Below are 16,132 nucleotides of genomic sequence, written 5' to 3'. Positions count from 1 at the left end.
ATAGTAGGTGCATAAATCTTATAATTATGATATGTAACATATTAAATAATATGAATTAAATAATGAATCATTAATTTATTTATCATTTACAAAACAATCTGTAGCCTTCTAGGTTTTTTTAGTTATTTCGTTAACAATTTCTTCAACATCCAATCGTATGTTGACATGTTGTTAATTGTTATGACTTATGAATATAAAACTTTGAAAGCCCATTCTATCTGAAACAGTGAGTGTTCAAATGCTGTGAATAGACATTACGCCTCCGAAAATTAATTCGAACAACATATTCTCGGTTTTTGGAAAACTCTGTAGTATTCAAACAAATAATAATTGTAAATAGATCAACGCATATAGTGCATAGGCATTAGGCGTGGTAGAACCATTGTAGAACGTAAACAAAAAACATGTGCATGTTAATAAAAAAATAAATATTTTTTCATGGATAATTTAATGATGTGATAACATCACGTCACGTTAGAAATTATAATTTATAGTTTTTTTATTTATAAAAAAAAAATTAATTTTATAAAATATTCTGCTACAGTCAGCACTGGGTGCATATATTGTTCCAGAAAAAAAACCACCAGAATATAGATTGACAGAGTACTTAGTTACAGAAAATACAATTACAGAATTTAATAGGGCCATAATGTATAATTCCCAGAAAATGTTAAGACAGAGAATAAAATGAATGAAAGTAAATATCCCAGAATGTAAACTGATAAGAATGCATAATCGTGGAACAAAAACATCCAGAAAGTAATATTGCAGAAATTCAGAAGAACTTAAAATGCCAGAATGTAAATTTACAGAACATAAGTTTCCAGAAGGTATTATTACAGATATAATTATGTCTCTATAGAACGGAACTGATATACTAAAATATAGTGTTGAAGAACAATTACTAATTACTATACAATTTGTCAATAAGACGGCGGACACACTCAGGCTATAAAAAAGATAAAAATTAAAAACGAAACGCACTTGGAATATCTCTCTAATTTTTAATTCGTGATCATTGCTCAACAGTATTTATTTTTTGTTGATAATTTTGATAGTGTGGGTACTGGTCTGAAATGAAAAACTACAATAATACACTACGGATATACGAAAAAAAATATCTTCATTATTATCACCTTCTACGACTAGAACAATTCAGTAATTAGTAGTCAAATTCCGAAAACAACCGAGTAATAACACTATAATCTGTATATATTAACCCGTTTGAGGAATAATAATTATTATAATAATTAAATATTCCATCATAGTCGCCTAAGACTAGTGTCTCCTCGAACAGTGTTGTGACAGATCATGATAAAACATTTTATCTTCATACGATCATACCTACCGTGTCAATGCTTTTTTATAATTTAGAAGTTTATACATTAAAAAACATATTTTAATTTAGGTATATTTTTGATTAAATAGGTACCTAATAGTATTTTTTATAGAATATTATTACTAATTATTAGAAAGTTTTTTTGTGAGGTAATCACCACCACCCACCTTACAATGAATATTTACATGAAGCAGTAGATATATTAAAAAGATACATTTTTCTTCAACTTTTTAGTGTAACTTGTAGGTTAGGTAATTGTTTTATTAAGTTAATAAAGTAACCATTATAATTTTGCAATAATAACTTAGCCTTATAAGTTTTAAATTGAAGAAAATGCCATGTTAATTGCCTAATGCCTAAACCTCTAAAGTAAATGTGTAATAGAAATATATAGTGTAATATTGTACAAAGTGAATTTTTAACATGTTAAATTTTAAGTCGTATAATTTAAAAAAAATGTTTAACTTCTTTTAACAGATCAGTTAATATTTCTATTCAGATCAACTTTAAACTCGAATGTGTTGTTTATTAACTATTAATTTACAACTGAATATCCCAACATTTTTTATAATTCAACGATCTTTATCTTATTAAAACAGATTAACTATTAAGAATGCAATTATTAAAGCATTTATATTATTCTATATACTTAATACTCTATACAAAATAAGATCTTTTTAATTCCTAAATATTAAAAATAATTTATATATTAAGTTCTTCTAATATACAATAGGATCAAATATTATAATATATTATTTAGATTATTAAATATATTTAGATACCTACTTAAATATTATGATTATTTAGAAAAAATTACACTTTTTGATAGATTTTACAACTATACTGTGTAAGATTGAAAATAAAACAAGAAAAGTAATTATGTGACAAACAATACTTTATATGATTTATTTTATAATATTATATACAACTACTGAAGCTTCTGGTAGTTTAGTCTTTTCTTTTCTTGAGGTTAACTAATAAATAATAAAAAAAAATAATAATAATAATTAATCATTTCTTATGATAAAAGAAATTATAAAATTATTACTTTTGTAGTCTAATGATATTAGTTCTACATAATGGACAACATGTTGCACCCTCTTGCATCCACCTTTCGATGCATCCTCTACAAAAATGATGCTGGCAGGGTATTACACTCACTGTAGAAATTTCATTATAGCATATTATGCACACCTCTAGAACTAAAAAAAATTCTATAAGTTAACAAATATTTACAAAAAAATATCATATATAATGGAGTGAAAATTAATTTAATTTTTCTTACTTTCTTCTTCTCTATGTGGTTGCTGCTCATGCGTTGTAAAACCTTGCTCCATATCTAAAATATGATGTATAAAGTATTAGTTTATAAATTGAAAACAACATGATATATGTGGGATTTTAGCAGTGTGAATTTAGATGCCACCCTTTTATGTTTGCTTGTGTAGGTAATAATCGATAAGTAAGTCTTCCAAGTCTATGTATTATGAGTGTGAAGTTCACTGTGAACCATGCTAATAGTGCTGTGTTGTATACGTATATTATTTTATACAAGAAATCCATGCAATGATGTATATGTATTATAATGTATAGTATAATAAAAAAATCATATAAATAATAAATATATAGGTATTTATGGTATTATTTATTAATTCATTATACTCATCTAAATCCTACACATTATAATATACTGATTAATTGTATAGTTTTATAAATCAATCATAAAATGTTATTAGAAGTCACATAAAGATATTTTAGTACCAATAGAATTGTTATGGTCGATTTCTTCAAAAAATTGTTCCCATGCTTGGGCAGCATTAAATTCGTGTCGTCTACCTCCTTCTACTCTATGTCTCCTCTGTCGATGTCTCCCATTTTCTACAAATAATATATAACATTTATTTATTATATTTAATTTTTATGAATTAAATAAAGTTAAATAAGTAATAAAACAATAATACTATTAGAAACAGAGTTTTCATACAGATTTAATAAAACATTTTTATTAATTTTAAAATATCTATGGATGTAATAATTTTGATTATTTTTCAATTATGTTAACTACCTTGTATGTGGTATGGGTGATCACGTTCTACTAGCCTCCCATTTTCAGGTAATTCAACAGGAGGTCTCTGTGTACTACCTAATACTGGATGGCGTAACTGAATTGGCGGTAGAATTACTTGAGATGGTACAAATTGTACCCCAGCAACAGATCCTAGTGCTGACAAAGTAGCTATTGGTACTGGTGCAGCAGCAGCAGCAGCTATTGGTACTGGTGCAGCAGCAGCAGCTACTGGTACTGGTGCAGCAGCAGCAGCTACTGGTACTGGTGCAGCAGCTACTGGTACTGGTGCAGCAGCTACTGGTACTGGTGCAGCAGCTACTGGTACTGGTGCAGCAGCAGCAGCTACTGGTACTGGTGCAGCAGCAGCTACTGGTACTGGTGCAGCAGCAGCAGCTACTGGTACTGGTGCAGCAGCAGCTACTGGTACTGGTGCAGCAGCAGCAGCTACTGGTACTGGTGCAGCAGCAGCAGCTACTGGTTGAACAACTAATAGCAGCTGTTCATTGTCCACATGCAATACCCAATTACGTTGCTGTTGTTCGTAGGTGGTTGTAACATGAGACATTCTTTGCAAAAACTGCCACATAGATATCAACCCTAGAGAGTACTGTTGAGAAGCATGTAGGATCCTATTTAAATTTTTATGAGTAACTCTGTAGTTTCTTGTTGGACGTAAATTATTATTCAGCTGAGCCACAATATTATGGAAACTCATACTGAGATGACAAAGGTGATCTGTAATATGAACATTAATAAATAATATCATTACCAATTGGTACTTGGCAGTTAGTTATTAAGTTCAAAAATAAAATATGCTTACCTAAAAATATCCACAAGTTAGGGTGAACTACATTAAATTTGTTTCGCAAAGTATTGTGGAAACTTTCAACACAATTATTGGTTCGTCTTGGTAATCCATTGACAGATACAATATCTGATCCTACTTGTCTGAGCCAATAGCTAAAAAAAAATGTAATAATAATAAACAAAATACCAAATGCACGTCATATTATAATAGTAAATTAATATTATTATTTTTTTTTTTTAGTTACTTAACACAATATTAGAAACATCAAAGTACAAAAAATAATTTTTTAAGGGAAAAAATGCTAAAACTAGGACTTAATACAAATTTTAATATAGTATAAATGTATTCTTACTTTTGATAGTAATCAAACAGACTTCCCATAGGTACTCCATGATTTACAGCAAACATCCTAACCATGTCAAATCCACGTTGGATGTCACCAGCTGGTAATAGTGGCAATGCAAATAACATCTTAAGTGCTTTTGATGCAAATTCATTGGTATTAGTTAACATTAAAAATCCTTTTTTTCTCATGTTTCTCCAAACTGCCTTTAAATGTTTTTTTCTCAATTAGTAAATAAATAATAGATTTTTTTTGTTTTTACTAAAGATTGAATTGAAGGGAACACGAGGAAAAACTTAAAGTACTCCTTCTTTTTTAAAAAAAATATTTAATATTCTTTTAATTATATCCTAATTAAAAAAGAAATTAAAATTTTCGAGTATGCAAATCATTTTCATATATTTTCAAATCCAAACACGGGTGTTAATCAAAGGTAAGGTTAGGTTTCAAGTTATTACTTCACTAATGAACTTACTTGATTGTGGTGAAACCAACAACCTGTGGTTCGCGCAGTTGGAAAAATAGATATTAATGTATCTCTAAGAGCAGATTCATAATCAGTAATAATGATTGATGGATTGAAATTTGGCAGCAAATGGGTTTTTAAAAAATTAAAAACACAGTTGTAAGAATTTCTTGTCTTTGACTCCATGAGACAATATACTATTGGTATAGACTAAACACAAAAAGTTCTTATTAAGTTTTATTTTCATGGTACTTATAAAATGGATAATGTAATGTTTTATCATAAATACAGTTTATATCTACAGTGTACATAAAAATAACTTGTTTGTAAGAAGCAACTATATTGAAATACAAATTATAAATATCAAAATAACATACATAATTGTCAATCATGGAATGAATGGTTAACAACTGGTTTCCCATATTCGACGGCACCACCTTAAATGTGGCATCGACATGAATTTCTTCAATATTGGAAGACAAAATCAATTGTAATAAAGTAGTACATGCAAAAATCATGGTGGCTTGGCCATCAACATCATGTACACAACCCTTAAACATGATTTCATCACAGCAAGAATATCGACGCAAATGTCCTTCATCAAACAGACTGGCCAACTCAGCTAATGAAGAGGGCAGTGATGGCAAAGACTTTTTTCTGGCCAGTCGCATGATACATTCTGCTGTTGAATAGGGGTAAAGACCAGAAGCTTCAGGATTTCTATCAAAACAAAATACTCATTTATACATATTTAAATAAGGAAAAAGATCAGAGTGTTAATAATGTATTATTATGTTTGAAAATGTATAAAAACAAATAATGATATAAAATATGTTATAACTAGAGACTGGAATTATATGCACTAAGAATGTGGCAAATATGCAAAGTGAAAGGATCAAAATATGCTCACATATACATCAAAAATTTATATTACATTAAACAATTAAAACATTAGAACAAATAAAACAAATAAAATATAGGTAACAAAATTAGGAGTATTGGACCTTTCAACATTTAATTTAATGTTAGTCAACAAAATATTTAAATATATAAAAAACACCATTACCTATATGTTTTTAAAAATTCTATACCGTGTTGACATTAATTTTGTTTTTACCAGGGGTGCGTTCGAATATGATTAGTCGGAGCAGAGTACGTTAGATTAAAGTTAACTCTATTGTTATCAGTGAAGTTAAAATAACCTACCTATTTATTTAGGGTTGTCGGGTTAACCCAGAGTCAACAACTATGTGTTACCGAACGGTAGCGTGGAGTTAACTCTTACGCCGAACGACGCTGGGTTACTCGAGTTAACTATAGTTGAGTTTTCGAACACTCCCCAGTATGGCAGTATTTAAAAATTCCGATTTGAAAAATAAAAACATGAAATAATTGTATTATTTACTAAGATTGTAAAATATATATACATTATAAAACCCTCATATAAATGCATACACTCAGTATGAACAAGCAAATGCATAAAATGTGTCGGTCTCTAGTTATAACTAAATTATGTATTTACCTCCTAGCTTCTTCATCATAAATATGCTTCAATACTAAATTTTCTGTTGAAGCTCTTCTTTTGAGTATTTCCCTGAATGCTTTGACCAATGTCTCATTAGGATTTTGAATTTGGTGTCCATTATGCAATTTTATAGGAACGATTGTGCCATCAATTAACTTCTTCACTGTCCCTGTACAAAAATTTCCACCGCGTCTTGCACATCTGTAATAACTATGGTCACCAAAATAAGTAATCAGAACTAATAAAAAAATATATAAAAACCTCCATAAAAACTATGTTAAAAATAAAAAAAATTAAATAAAAATTTATAAAATTAGCATTGTTTAACATTCTATACATAAGCTGACTGTGGTCATGGGATTATTCTATTATAGAATTTTAAGCGAGAAAATAGAAAATAGTTTCTGGAGAAGTACCTACGTCTTGTCCATTATTTTCTAACATAATGTTAATCAATGCAAATCATTTAAATATACTTACGTTATTCCTTTTTTGGTTCCTAAGTTATCGTAAATAAAGCCTTCATGCTCCATAATTTAAAATAAGTTATGTAGTAACTAGTAATAACTGACATAAATGTCTGTATGGAAGTAGCAGTGTCCAATGACTGTCGTCTGTCTGCAGTCTGCTGTTAAACGTTAAACTGACAAACTGTGATACTCGGCAGTCGGCACTCATTAAATACAATTCAAATGTAGTAAACGTACTCAATATTAAAATAGTCATTGACGATTCCTAAATTTAGATTTTTATTATCAGTAAACCAGTTTATTTGTTTATTGACATTATTTCCATATCCCAAGTATTTTTAGCTATACACAATACAAATATATTAATAATAATATTAGTTGTGTACTTGTGTGTCTTTTTGATGCTAAAATACTTAGAACTCTTCAATACATTGAAAATAATAAGAAATGACCGTATTTATTTTTAAAATCGTATCATTCGTATCGCACTATCACGTTAAACACGATACTCGTCCACAACGGCACAACGTAGTCGCATGGTATAAAATATAAATACTAATTACTAAATAGTACCGTGCACTTAATTTTAAAACAAACTGTGTCTAAAACGGCTTTTGTTTACAATGTTTTAAATTGATTAATGCAACCATTTTTAAAAAAAAAATAGTTGTTGCAAATCCGGTCCTGTTAATAAATTGCATATTGTATTTTATAAAATAGAAATTTTTTTCAAGATGTCAATTTCTAGATTCAATTATAAAAATAGTATTTTACCTACATACCTATACCTACATACCTATTTATCAAAATGTAAAATATTTGTGTACATTTTTTTCTGGTTTTAATGTTTTAGGTACTTAATCACTAATTAGTTATTACTTATTACTTATTTCATAGTTTTTGATTCAAGATATTTATATAAAAAAAACATAATTTACTAAAAATAATGAATCTAAGTTGTATGGTTGTATGTTATTTAATTATAATTAACGGGTATAAATCCTTTAGCAAATAGAATAATTATAAGTACAGTTCAACTTATCTTATTACAGAGTTGAGGTATAAAAATAAAATAACTAAATAAGTAAAAATTATTAACACCAATGGCAATAGTTAACAGCTAAAAAAAACGTGTGTGTCAGAGTTTGTATCTGACGCTCAATATTGATGTGTTAACATCTTTTACGCCTATTTTTGGTCGATTCAGATTTTTGTGGATTAATTATTTTTTTTTCAACAAAATTTAAAATTATAATATGTGTACATTTTTTCATTTATAATGTAAAACTATATATGAAGATAATTATTATATGAAATTATATGGGCTAATATTGGCTCGCCGTTTTTTTGCCGCTATGTAGCACTCTCTGGAGATATAAATATATAATATAATAATAAAATATATTAAATTGTAATAAATTATTGGTGGGAAACCATGGCAACCATTAAACTTCCGTTACACTATTTTTCGTGACATCGAATTTATACAAATTTACTCTAGACTCATTTTTACACACTTTCTTTTTTTGGGGGGGGGGGGGATTTCACTAGTTGCTTGATTGTTATCATGTTTTATTGATGTGCAAAATTTATACAAAAATAGAATTTTAGGTATAGAATTGTAATTTAATGTAATAACCATTTATAATAAATTTTGCACATCAATAAAACATGATAACAATCAAGCAACTAGTGAAATACCTAGTAAATAACTGTACAAAAATAATAAGTAACTAATGTCTAATAAGTAATGAATAAATAATAATGTTAAATTTTACAATGTTAGATAATATATTGTACAGTGTTATTATCAATAACCCTAAAAATAAAATAATTAAAATAGTTTTTACCATAAAATTATTGTAGTTCTTAAAAGGCCTAACTACTGTTAGTCTGTATGCAATGAGCCTGAAAACCAGCAGGCTGTTTGGAAAAATAATAAGTAGTTCACAAACGGGCTACCTCATTGTAAAGAGCCTAGTTTTTTTTTAAAAAAAACTAATTTTCGATATGGCCTACGACATATACATATAATATAGATATGTAATACATTCCTTTTTCTAAGAAGGTAGCAATAATAAAATTAAGTGTGCAATCCAAAATTTTACAAATAATAGGGCCTGTAATTAGGTATGTTCATTTCTAAATTGTGTTCCTTAAAATTATATATTATAATTAAAATGAAAATCCACAATAATTTTATTATTTTTATATTATAAACTTAGTTAAGAAATATTGATTTGTACATTTAATAACGTAAAATATACAAAATTGCAAAAATTGCACCATAAAATTAAATAGAAAGACTGCAATTAATACAAATCGTGTACATATTTGATCAGATTTGATTTATCTTAGATGAAAAAAAAATTACAATATCAATTAAATCCTTTTTTTAGTTATGACTGAGTTATGATCATACTAAAAATTCTTTGGTATTCAACTTCAGCAAATATTCTGGTAAGATTCACTTTTTTTGTTGGTATTTTGGGGGTCAAAACTCAAAAGTAAAATAATGTTTGTGCCGATAAAAAGAAATTTGAACTATAAATGTAATATTAATATTATACTTTTAATAAAATAACAATGTTATAAATATGTAAAAAATTAAAAAAAATAATCAATATACTCGTAGTATAGGTTTTTAAACTTAAAGAAATTATACATTTTTTATTAATAAAAATATAATTCAACTATTACTATAATTAGTTATTATACTACAGTGAGTTACCGCGTTATTTAATCTTTTACCGTAAAACTATGTATAATTTTAGATTTTGAGACAAAAAAGCTAAGTAATATATTTTCAAAAACGATTGTAGATTGAGTTCCATAGGTATTAAGTATTTCTTTTATCCTTACACACAAGTACCTAAGCCTTATCACGTAATATTGTACTATTATGACGTAATATATAATATGTGTATGTGTATTGTGTATCTAACATAATAATAAAATTTGAAAATAAAACTTTATCATTTATCATTGTTATACTATATTTGCTATAATAATGTGTAATTTAATGAATATATTTTTTTTTTTTTAGGGGGGCTTAATTTCCAAAGCCCTCCTTGGGTGCGCCACTGGATTTTAATGCACTAAAAAGTTTCAATACATGCCATATAATATGCAGTCTAAATACTATAAATACTTTAACTTTAACTTTTTTTTTCTTACTTTTCTTTTTACTTTTAATACTTTAAATATTTAAAATATAGTACAAAATCATAATAAATAATCGTTAAACCTAATAATCCAAAAATATATTGTTGTGTTGTGTCATTTATGTAAACTAAAATGATGTGATATAATTTGTAAATATTTTAAGTCTGTATTATTCCATTATAGTGTACCTATTTATAGAATCCTGTAGCACTGTCATTTTTTTTTTAATTCGAATTCGAAACTGGCGAAGTTTACATTAGACCTTTTATTACCTTTACTATCTTGACCGGTATTTTGACGGACTTTAAAATCGCCCAATTAAAATTATTTTATCAATTTGTGTATAACTACGTCATTTATGAAGTAATTTAAATACTTATACTTACTTTAAAGTTTAAATGTTGGTACTCTGGGTACTCAATTATTTGAAATTTGAATAGGTACTTAACTATAATTATTTATAAATATGTACTTTATATTCTTTGATATTTAATTTATAAATTATGTAAATAATATTATAAAATATACTAAAATATAATGTATGATCACATGATTACAAATTTTGATCACAACTGACGACAAAGTTATAGGTACCGTCGGATCCCAAATGGCTCCAGTCAAAAAAGGTCTAACAAACAGGTAAATACCTAAACAGCTCTCTTAGAAAAAAATTTAATTTAAGCTTAGTCATGTCAGTACACCTACATTTTAAAAAGAACTGGAGTTCATTAGGAGACAAATTTTCATCTAGTGAAATAACACGTATGGATTATATAAAAAAAATTCACAATATATGATTTTTCTGTATAAGTGTTATAATTTACTTAGATTGCACCAACAAAAGTTTAACCACACCTCTTTTGAGACAGTTTTAAGTCTGTATGAAATGAAAATAAACTTGTAATATAAAAACCAGGGCAGTTTGGAAATTACCTGTTGCTGTTTTGGTAAAACCTACCCGTTTTGTGTACGCTGTATAATATCCTATACTGGCTAGTGGCTATACTATTTTATTATATATAATATAATAGTATATAATATATAAATTATATATTATATTTCATTTATTCATTTTATTCTGTAATTTGTAAATTTGTGATATCACTTTCTGCGAAACTGAATTCCACTCTGCTAGTTGCTACATTCTGTGGTATCAATTTCTGTGAAACTACATTCTGTGATTCTAATTCAGGCTTTTAACTTTCTGGGATTAAAATTCTGTACTTTATATTTTATGTTCATTTTACTTTCCACATAAAAATAACTCTGGCACATTAATTTCTAGTTTTTTTGTTTTCTATAATTTTACTTTCATTAATTTTGTTTTCTGTAATTTTATTTTCTGTTTGATTTACTTTATGGATTACTAGCGTTCGGTTCAATTTATTTTCTGAGAAATTATGGGCTCCCTCAGCACTCGGCTGTATACATAATACATATTATTATGCTGTGAACAGAATCATGATTTCTGGTATTGTTTTCGATATCACAGAACGATAATACGATACCGAATGATACCAACCATCGTCACTAGCGCACCAAATTTGAAGCCACTATCAACACGTTTTTCTTTTTCGTCATTTTTCAACAGTGTTCATCTCCTTATCAAGCCTTTCCCATTCGTTTTTATTATTAAATTAATAAAAATACATACCAATATTACTAATTTACTGTTAATTTATTAACTAAACTACCAGTCAGAAGTCACGATGTTTACTTTTCATCCGTTGACCGTCACTTACCTGTAGCAACAGCCCTACTACGATTCCGATTTCCGACAAACGGCGTGTCGTCGGAGTTGTCCGGTCTGACAATTCAACAATTGTTACTCAACCTTTAGTGTGTATTCTACTTTCACTGTGGTCGCATGAACGGTGTCGTTTACAAGGCAAACATTTCTATTTAACTTCATAATATTCGCATTTCGCAATATCCAGGTATAATATTGGCGTTCCGCATTTGCCAATTCTGTCCACCGTTTCCAGAACGAGCATCCGATTTCTTCTACTCACGCTTTTTCGTGTAAATTTTGGACTGCGCAGTTTGTTAAAATGGTAAGTATAAAATTCCATATCTCACTCAAAATATGTTAGGTTTGGAAATCACGCTTCTTACCCGTATATTACTTATTTATCTACTTTAGGATCATGTCTTTTCATTAGAGGTCATAGATTATATTTACATCCCATTTTTTAAATTCTCAATAATGTGGAATGGTTTAAGAGCATTGAAGTTAAAATCTGAATTAATATAGAGCACAACATAATATGATATTTTATTTTTCGATTAAACATTAAATATAAACAATGGTATTAAAGTATATTATTTATATTATTATTATATAAGTATAATATTAACTATCCCTGCTCAATTGTTTTCTCTTGTTGAATATAGCAGCTATACCTAGATTTTTTATTATTTTTATTTGTTGAGATTTGGTTAGTAGTATAACAGGTAGTATCCTTCATATATATATCAATCAATCCATACAATCTAATAGTTATAATATATAGATACGTATTTTTTAATTCACACAATCTGAATCTAGAGTACATCATAATATTATGATATAAATTTAATAAAACATGTGGTTAGTTTATTCTGTTTGCTAATCTCAGTTTAGTTTTTGACCGATATGCAGTGACAATGCTAAATTTATTCCCATTACTACCTATATCTATTATTAATATATATATTATTAAAATACATATTATTATTCTATTCACATAAATATAAATTAAATATAAATATAATATTCAATTCTATTTATTTGTAATAAAAGATTCAAAATTATTTTTGTTTCTTACCTACCAAAAATTACAATTATTGAATTATAATTTTATATAATTTCAGTCTATAGCCGAATTTCTGGATGGAATGCCATCCTTTGACAAACGCAATTTTTCCCGCTTTCATTCAGACAATGGTCGAAGTAAACGTGTACCAGTTTACATAACAACAGATGATCAACCTTGCGACCAAAGTATGTAGTTATTGTATTATTTTATAATACTATTTATAATATAAGATTATATTATTTTATAATTAAACTATACTAAAAAATACTGTAGCAAATATGTATGGACATAATCTATTTTCATTCATCCATATGGTGCAATAGCTTAAATCCAACTCAGTATTCATGTCATATTCATTTTCAAATGAAACTGATAATTTACGTGTGTCTTCTCTTCTTGAATAAAGTTGAGAATAACATTTTAGTTTGTTTATTAATATCATTCACATATAATATTTGATAATAATGTATAAATACATTATGTATTTTGAAATTTATACCTATTTTTAAATACTTATAATATTTATTGTGTATAATAATTAATATGCAATTAAAATAGGTAGTCTTAACTTTATTTGTATTCATCTTAAAAGCAAAACATGAAAATTACTATAATATGTATATGTTATTTAATATTGGTCTATGTGTATACAATGTGTCTATGTTTTTGTATTTTAGAATTTAAATTGTATTATTTTTGATTTCAGTTATTGTTACTGACAAGTCAAATTTATTACTTCGGTATTTACATAACCAATGGGATAAAAAGGTAAATTAATAATTCAAAGAACTATTTAACATAATTTAATTTAATATTAATCGGTGTTAAACATTTTAAACATAAAATTATATTTTAATAAATAATTTTATTGAATAATATTTTTTTAAATTTCTAAATATTAATAATATTCATGTTTGATCATTACTTTTTATATACATAAATTGAATATATAAATACAACAGTATAAGTTATTACTCATTATTAGGGTTTTCAAGTATAAATTATCTTTTTCGACTTTCAAGTTATATAGCCAATAACCATGAATACTTTTCAAATAAAGTAATTCAATAAATGGCTATTTTAGTATTTACCTAACTGTAATATTGTTTTAGAATATATTATATTAACAATAAAATCACAGAAATATTACTTTGTGTTCTATGATATTTAATTTTTTTTATTAAAACTTAAATATGTATGTACCTATATTAATTATACTCAAAACATATTAACTAATTCTTTTTTAATCTTATATTGAATTACATTTCTATTTTGTATAATTATAAATTATAATCAAATCTAATAGCTGCAACACTCTTAATTATGATGTATATTAATAAATTTAATTTATATTCTAGCATGGAGGTAAAAAAAGAGAATTGGTTGAAACCGGTGAAGAATCTGCTTCATCATCTAGAAAACGTCCAAGAGTAGATGTATCTATATTGTAAAACTATTTGTAATAAAATAATTCCAATGTAAGTAAGTTGTCTAATGTTTTTGGTCAAAATTCCTGATTTGGTTAATTTTTAAAACAATGTAATTTTCTAATTTAAGGATATACCTATAATTATAGCCTGGATATAAAACTAATTAGTAATATACATGATGGTATTATTTTGAATGATTTTTAGAGTTTACGAAAATATTCAATTAACAACTCTTTGTTTGGATATTTACAACTTATAAGCTTAAAGAAACATTCTGTTGATAATATTGTATTTAATAATTAGTCATTTAATCGTTAAACTGTTTTACATTTATTTTCCATTATATTATATGTTTATTTAATTTAATTTATTGTATTAAAAAAATTACATTAATTATTTATTTAACATCATTCATCATTTTATACTGAGAATATTGTTAACCTTTCACAATATTATACTTAATTAACAATTTTATGTTACTGTACTAAAAATTGTTTATTTATGTTCCACCATTAGTGTTAAATATTCTTGTATAAAACAAAATACAATAAATTTCTTTTTATTTTGACCTGTCATAAAAGTTTGTTATCTATTATGAGGTGAGGTGGACTCCATTTCAAAAACGTCAAACAAAAAAAATAAATCATAAATTAGTATTTGGATTCTATAATGTCATTGTTTATTATAACGTATGAGCTTATTATTAATTTAACATTAGATAATAAAACATTAATGCTTTAGTAATTAAGTAGCTAAATTAAAATTTTTACATGTTTATTTGACAAGTTAATATAACCTTATAATGTTAAAAATAAATCAATTGATGATTTGAGTAAATACTGTTTCACAAAATACCTATATATTTTTGTATATATGAAATTATATTTCAAATTATGAACTTATGGGCCCCCATGCGAACATGTTCAGTGGGGCCCATTATCTTCTTGAAGAATATAAAAATTAAATATAAAATAAATATATTATAGTTAAATCCAATATATATTATTAACATTATATTAGACATTATAATGAATTGACCTATTATCAAATTTAAAGGTAGAATATTATCCATGACATCTTTTGTGTTTTTATTGATATAAATATTTAAATTTGTAATATGTGTTTATTAAAAATATCAATATAAATTGATTTTGTTGAATGCACATTTACCATTTTGTAACTATGTATAATGGATACAAAACATCAACACATGATATTAAAATCACAACTTCAATAAAAATGTTCAATCATTGATACATTCAAAAATTAATAAATAACTAATGCAATTAATACATAAAAGTGAGAATACAAAAAGGTAATTTTATTTTTGATAATTGGAACCTTGGAACTTGTATTACGAAAATTAAATTAATAAAAACTGATTACCAACTTCAGTGACACAAATTTGACTATTGGGACTTGCTCTTTTAAGTATTGAAATGGACTTATTTAGATCATTACAATTTTCTCAAGTGGTTGAAAAATTTGCAGCAAAAAAATCTTGAACTGTACTATTATAATTTATTTATAGTTTAAAATAATTAACTATTTTTATTGTATTTTAATATTATTTATTTTTAGTAATGATTGTTTTAACATAATTAAATTTGTTCAACCATACAATTTTTTGCAGTAATTTTTTATATATTATTATATAGAATTGAAAACTAATAGCCATTGCTATTTACTATTAGGTTCTAAAAAGATGGACTCAAAGCCT

The 16,132-nt window shown here is 26.2% G+C and overlaps 2 protein-coding genes across 3 annotated transcripts; one reads left to right on the top strand and one right to left on the bottom strand.

Annotated features, from left to right (window-relative positions):
- Positions 1 to 2,167: 2,167 nt before the first annotated feature.
- On the bottom strand, positions 2,168 to 7,817 carry LOC114132992 (uncharacterized). 2 transcript variants are annotated; one of them, XM_050203063.1, is made up of 11 exons: positions 7,030 to 7,817; positions 6,547 to 6,759; positions 5,402 to 5,744; positions 5,034 to 5,234; positions 4,568 to 4,764; positions 4,228 to 4,367; positions 3,405 to 4,142; positions 3,101 to 3,217; positions 2,625 to 2,678; positions 2,388 to 2,541; positions 2,168 to 2,313 (listed from the first exon to the last, which is right to left on the bottom strand). In XM_050203063.1, exons 1-11 carry the CDS (start codon positions 7,080 to 7,082, stop codon positions 2,310 to 2,312), a joined length of 2,214 nt encoding a protein of 737 aa, XP_050059020.1. In that variant the 5' UTR covers positions 7,083 to 7,817; the 3' UTR covers positions 2,168 to 2,309. The 2 variants fall into 2 exon arrangements, with proteins under 2 accessions (XP_050059020.1, XP_050059021.1); XM_050203064.1 differs by lacking the exons at positions 6,547 to 6,759; positions 7,030 to 7,817 and adding an exon at positions 6,231 to 6,522.
- A 3,807-nt stretch (positions 7,818 to 11,624) lies between these two features.
- Positions 11,625 to 14,468, top strand: LOC114121207 (DET1- and DDB1-associated protein 1). The gene is made up of 4 exons (XM_027983431.2): positions 11,625 to 12,238; positions 13,038 to 13,167; positions 13,689 to 13,750; positions 14,341 to 14,468. The coding sequence occupies exons 1-4, from the start codon at positions 12,236 to 12,238 to the stop codon at positions 14,431 to 14,433; spliced, it is 288 nt and encodes a 95-aa protein (XP_027839232.2). The 5' UTR covers positions 11,625 to 12,235; the 3' UTR covers positions 14,434 to 14,468.
- Positions 14,469 to 16,132: the final 1,664 nt, after the last annotated feature.

This window comes from Aphis gossypii, chromosome 3 (genome assembly GCF_020184175.1).
Source record: "Aphis gossypii isolate Hap1 chromosome 3, ASM2018417v2, whole genome shotgun sequence".
Classification (NCBI taxonomy): Eukaryota; Metazoa; Arthropoda; class Insecta; order Hemiptera; family Aphididae; genus Aphis; species Aphis gossypii.
The sequence above is the reverse complement of the archived record's forward strand: the minus strand, read 5'-3'. Positions and strand labels throughout refer to the sequence as shown.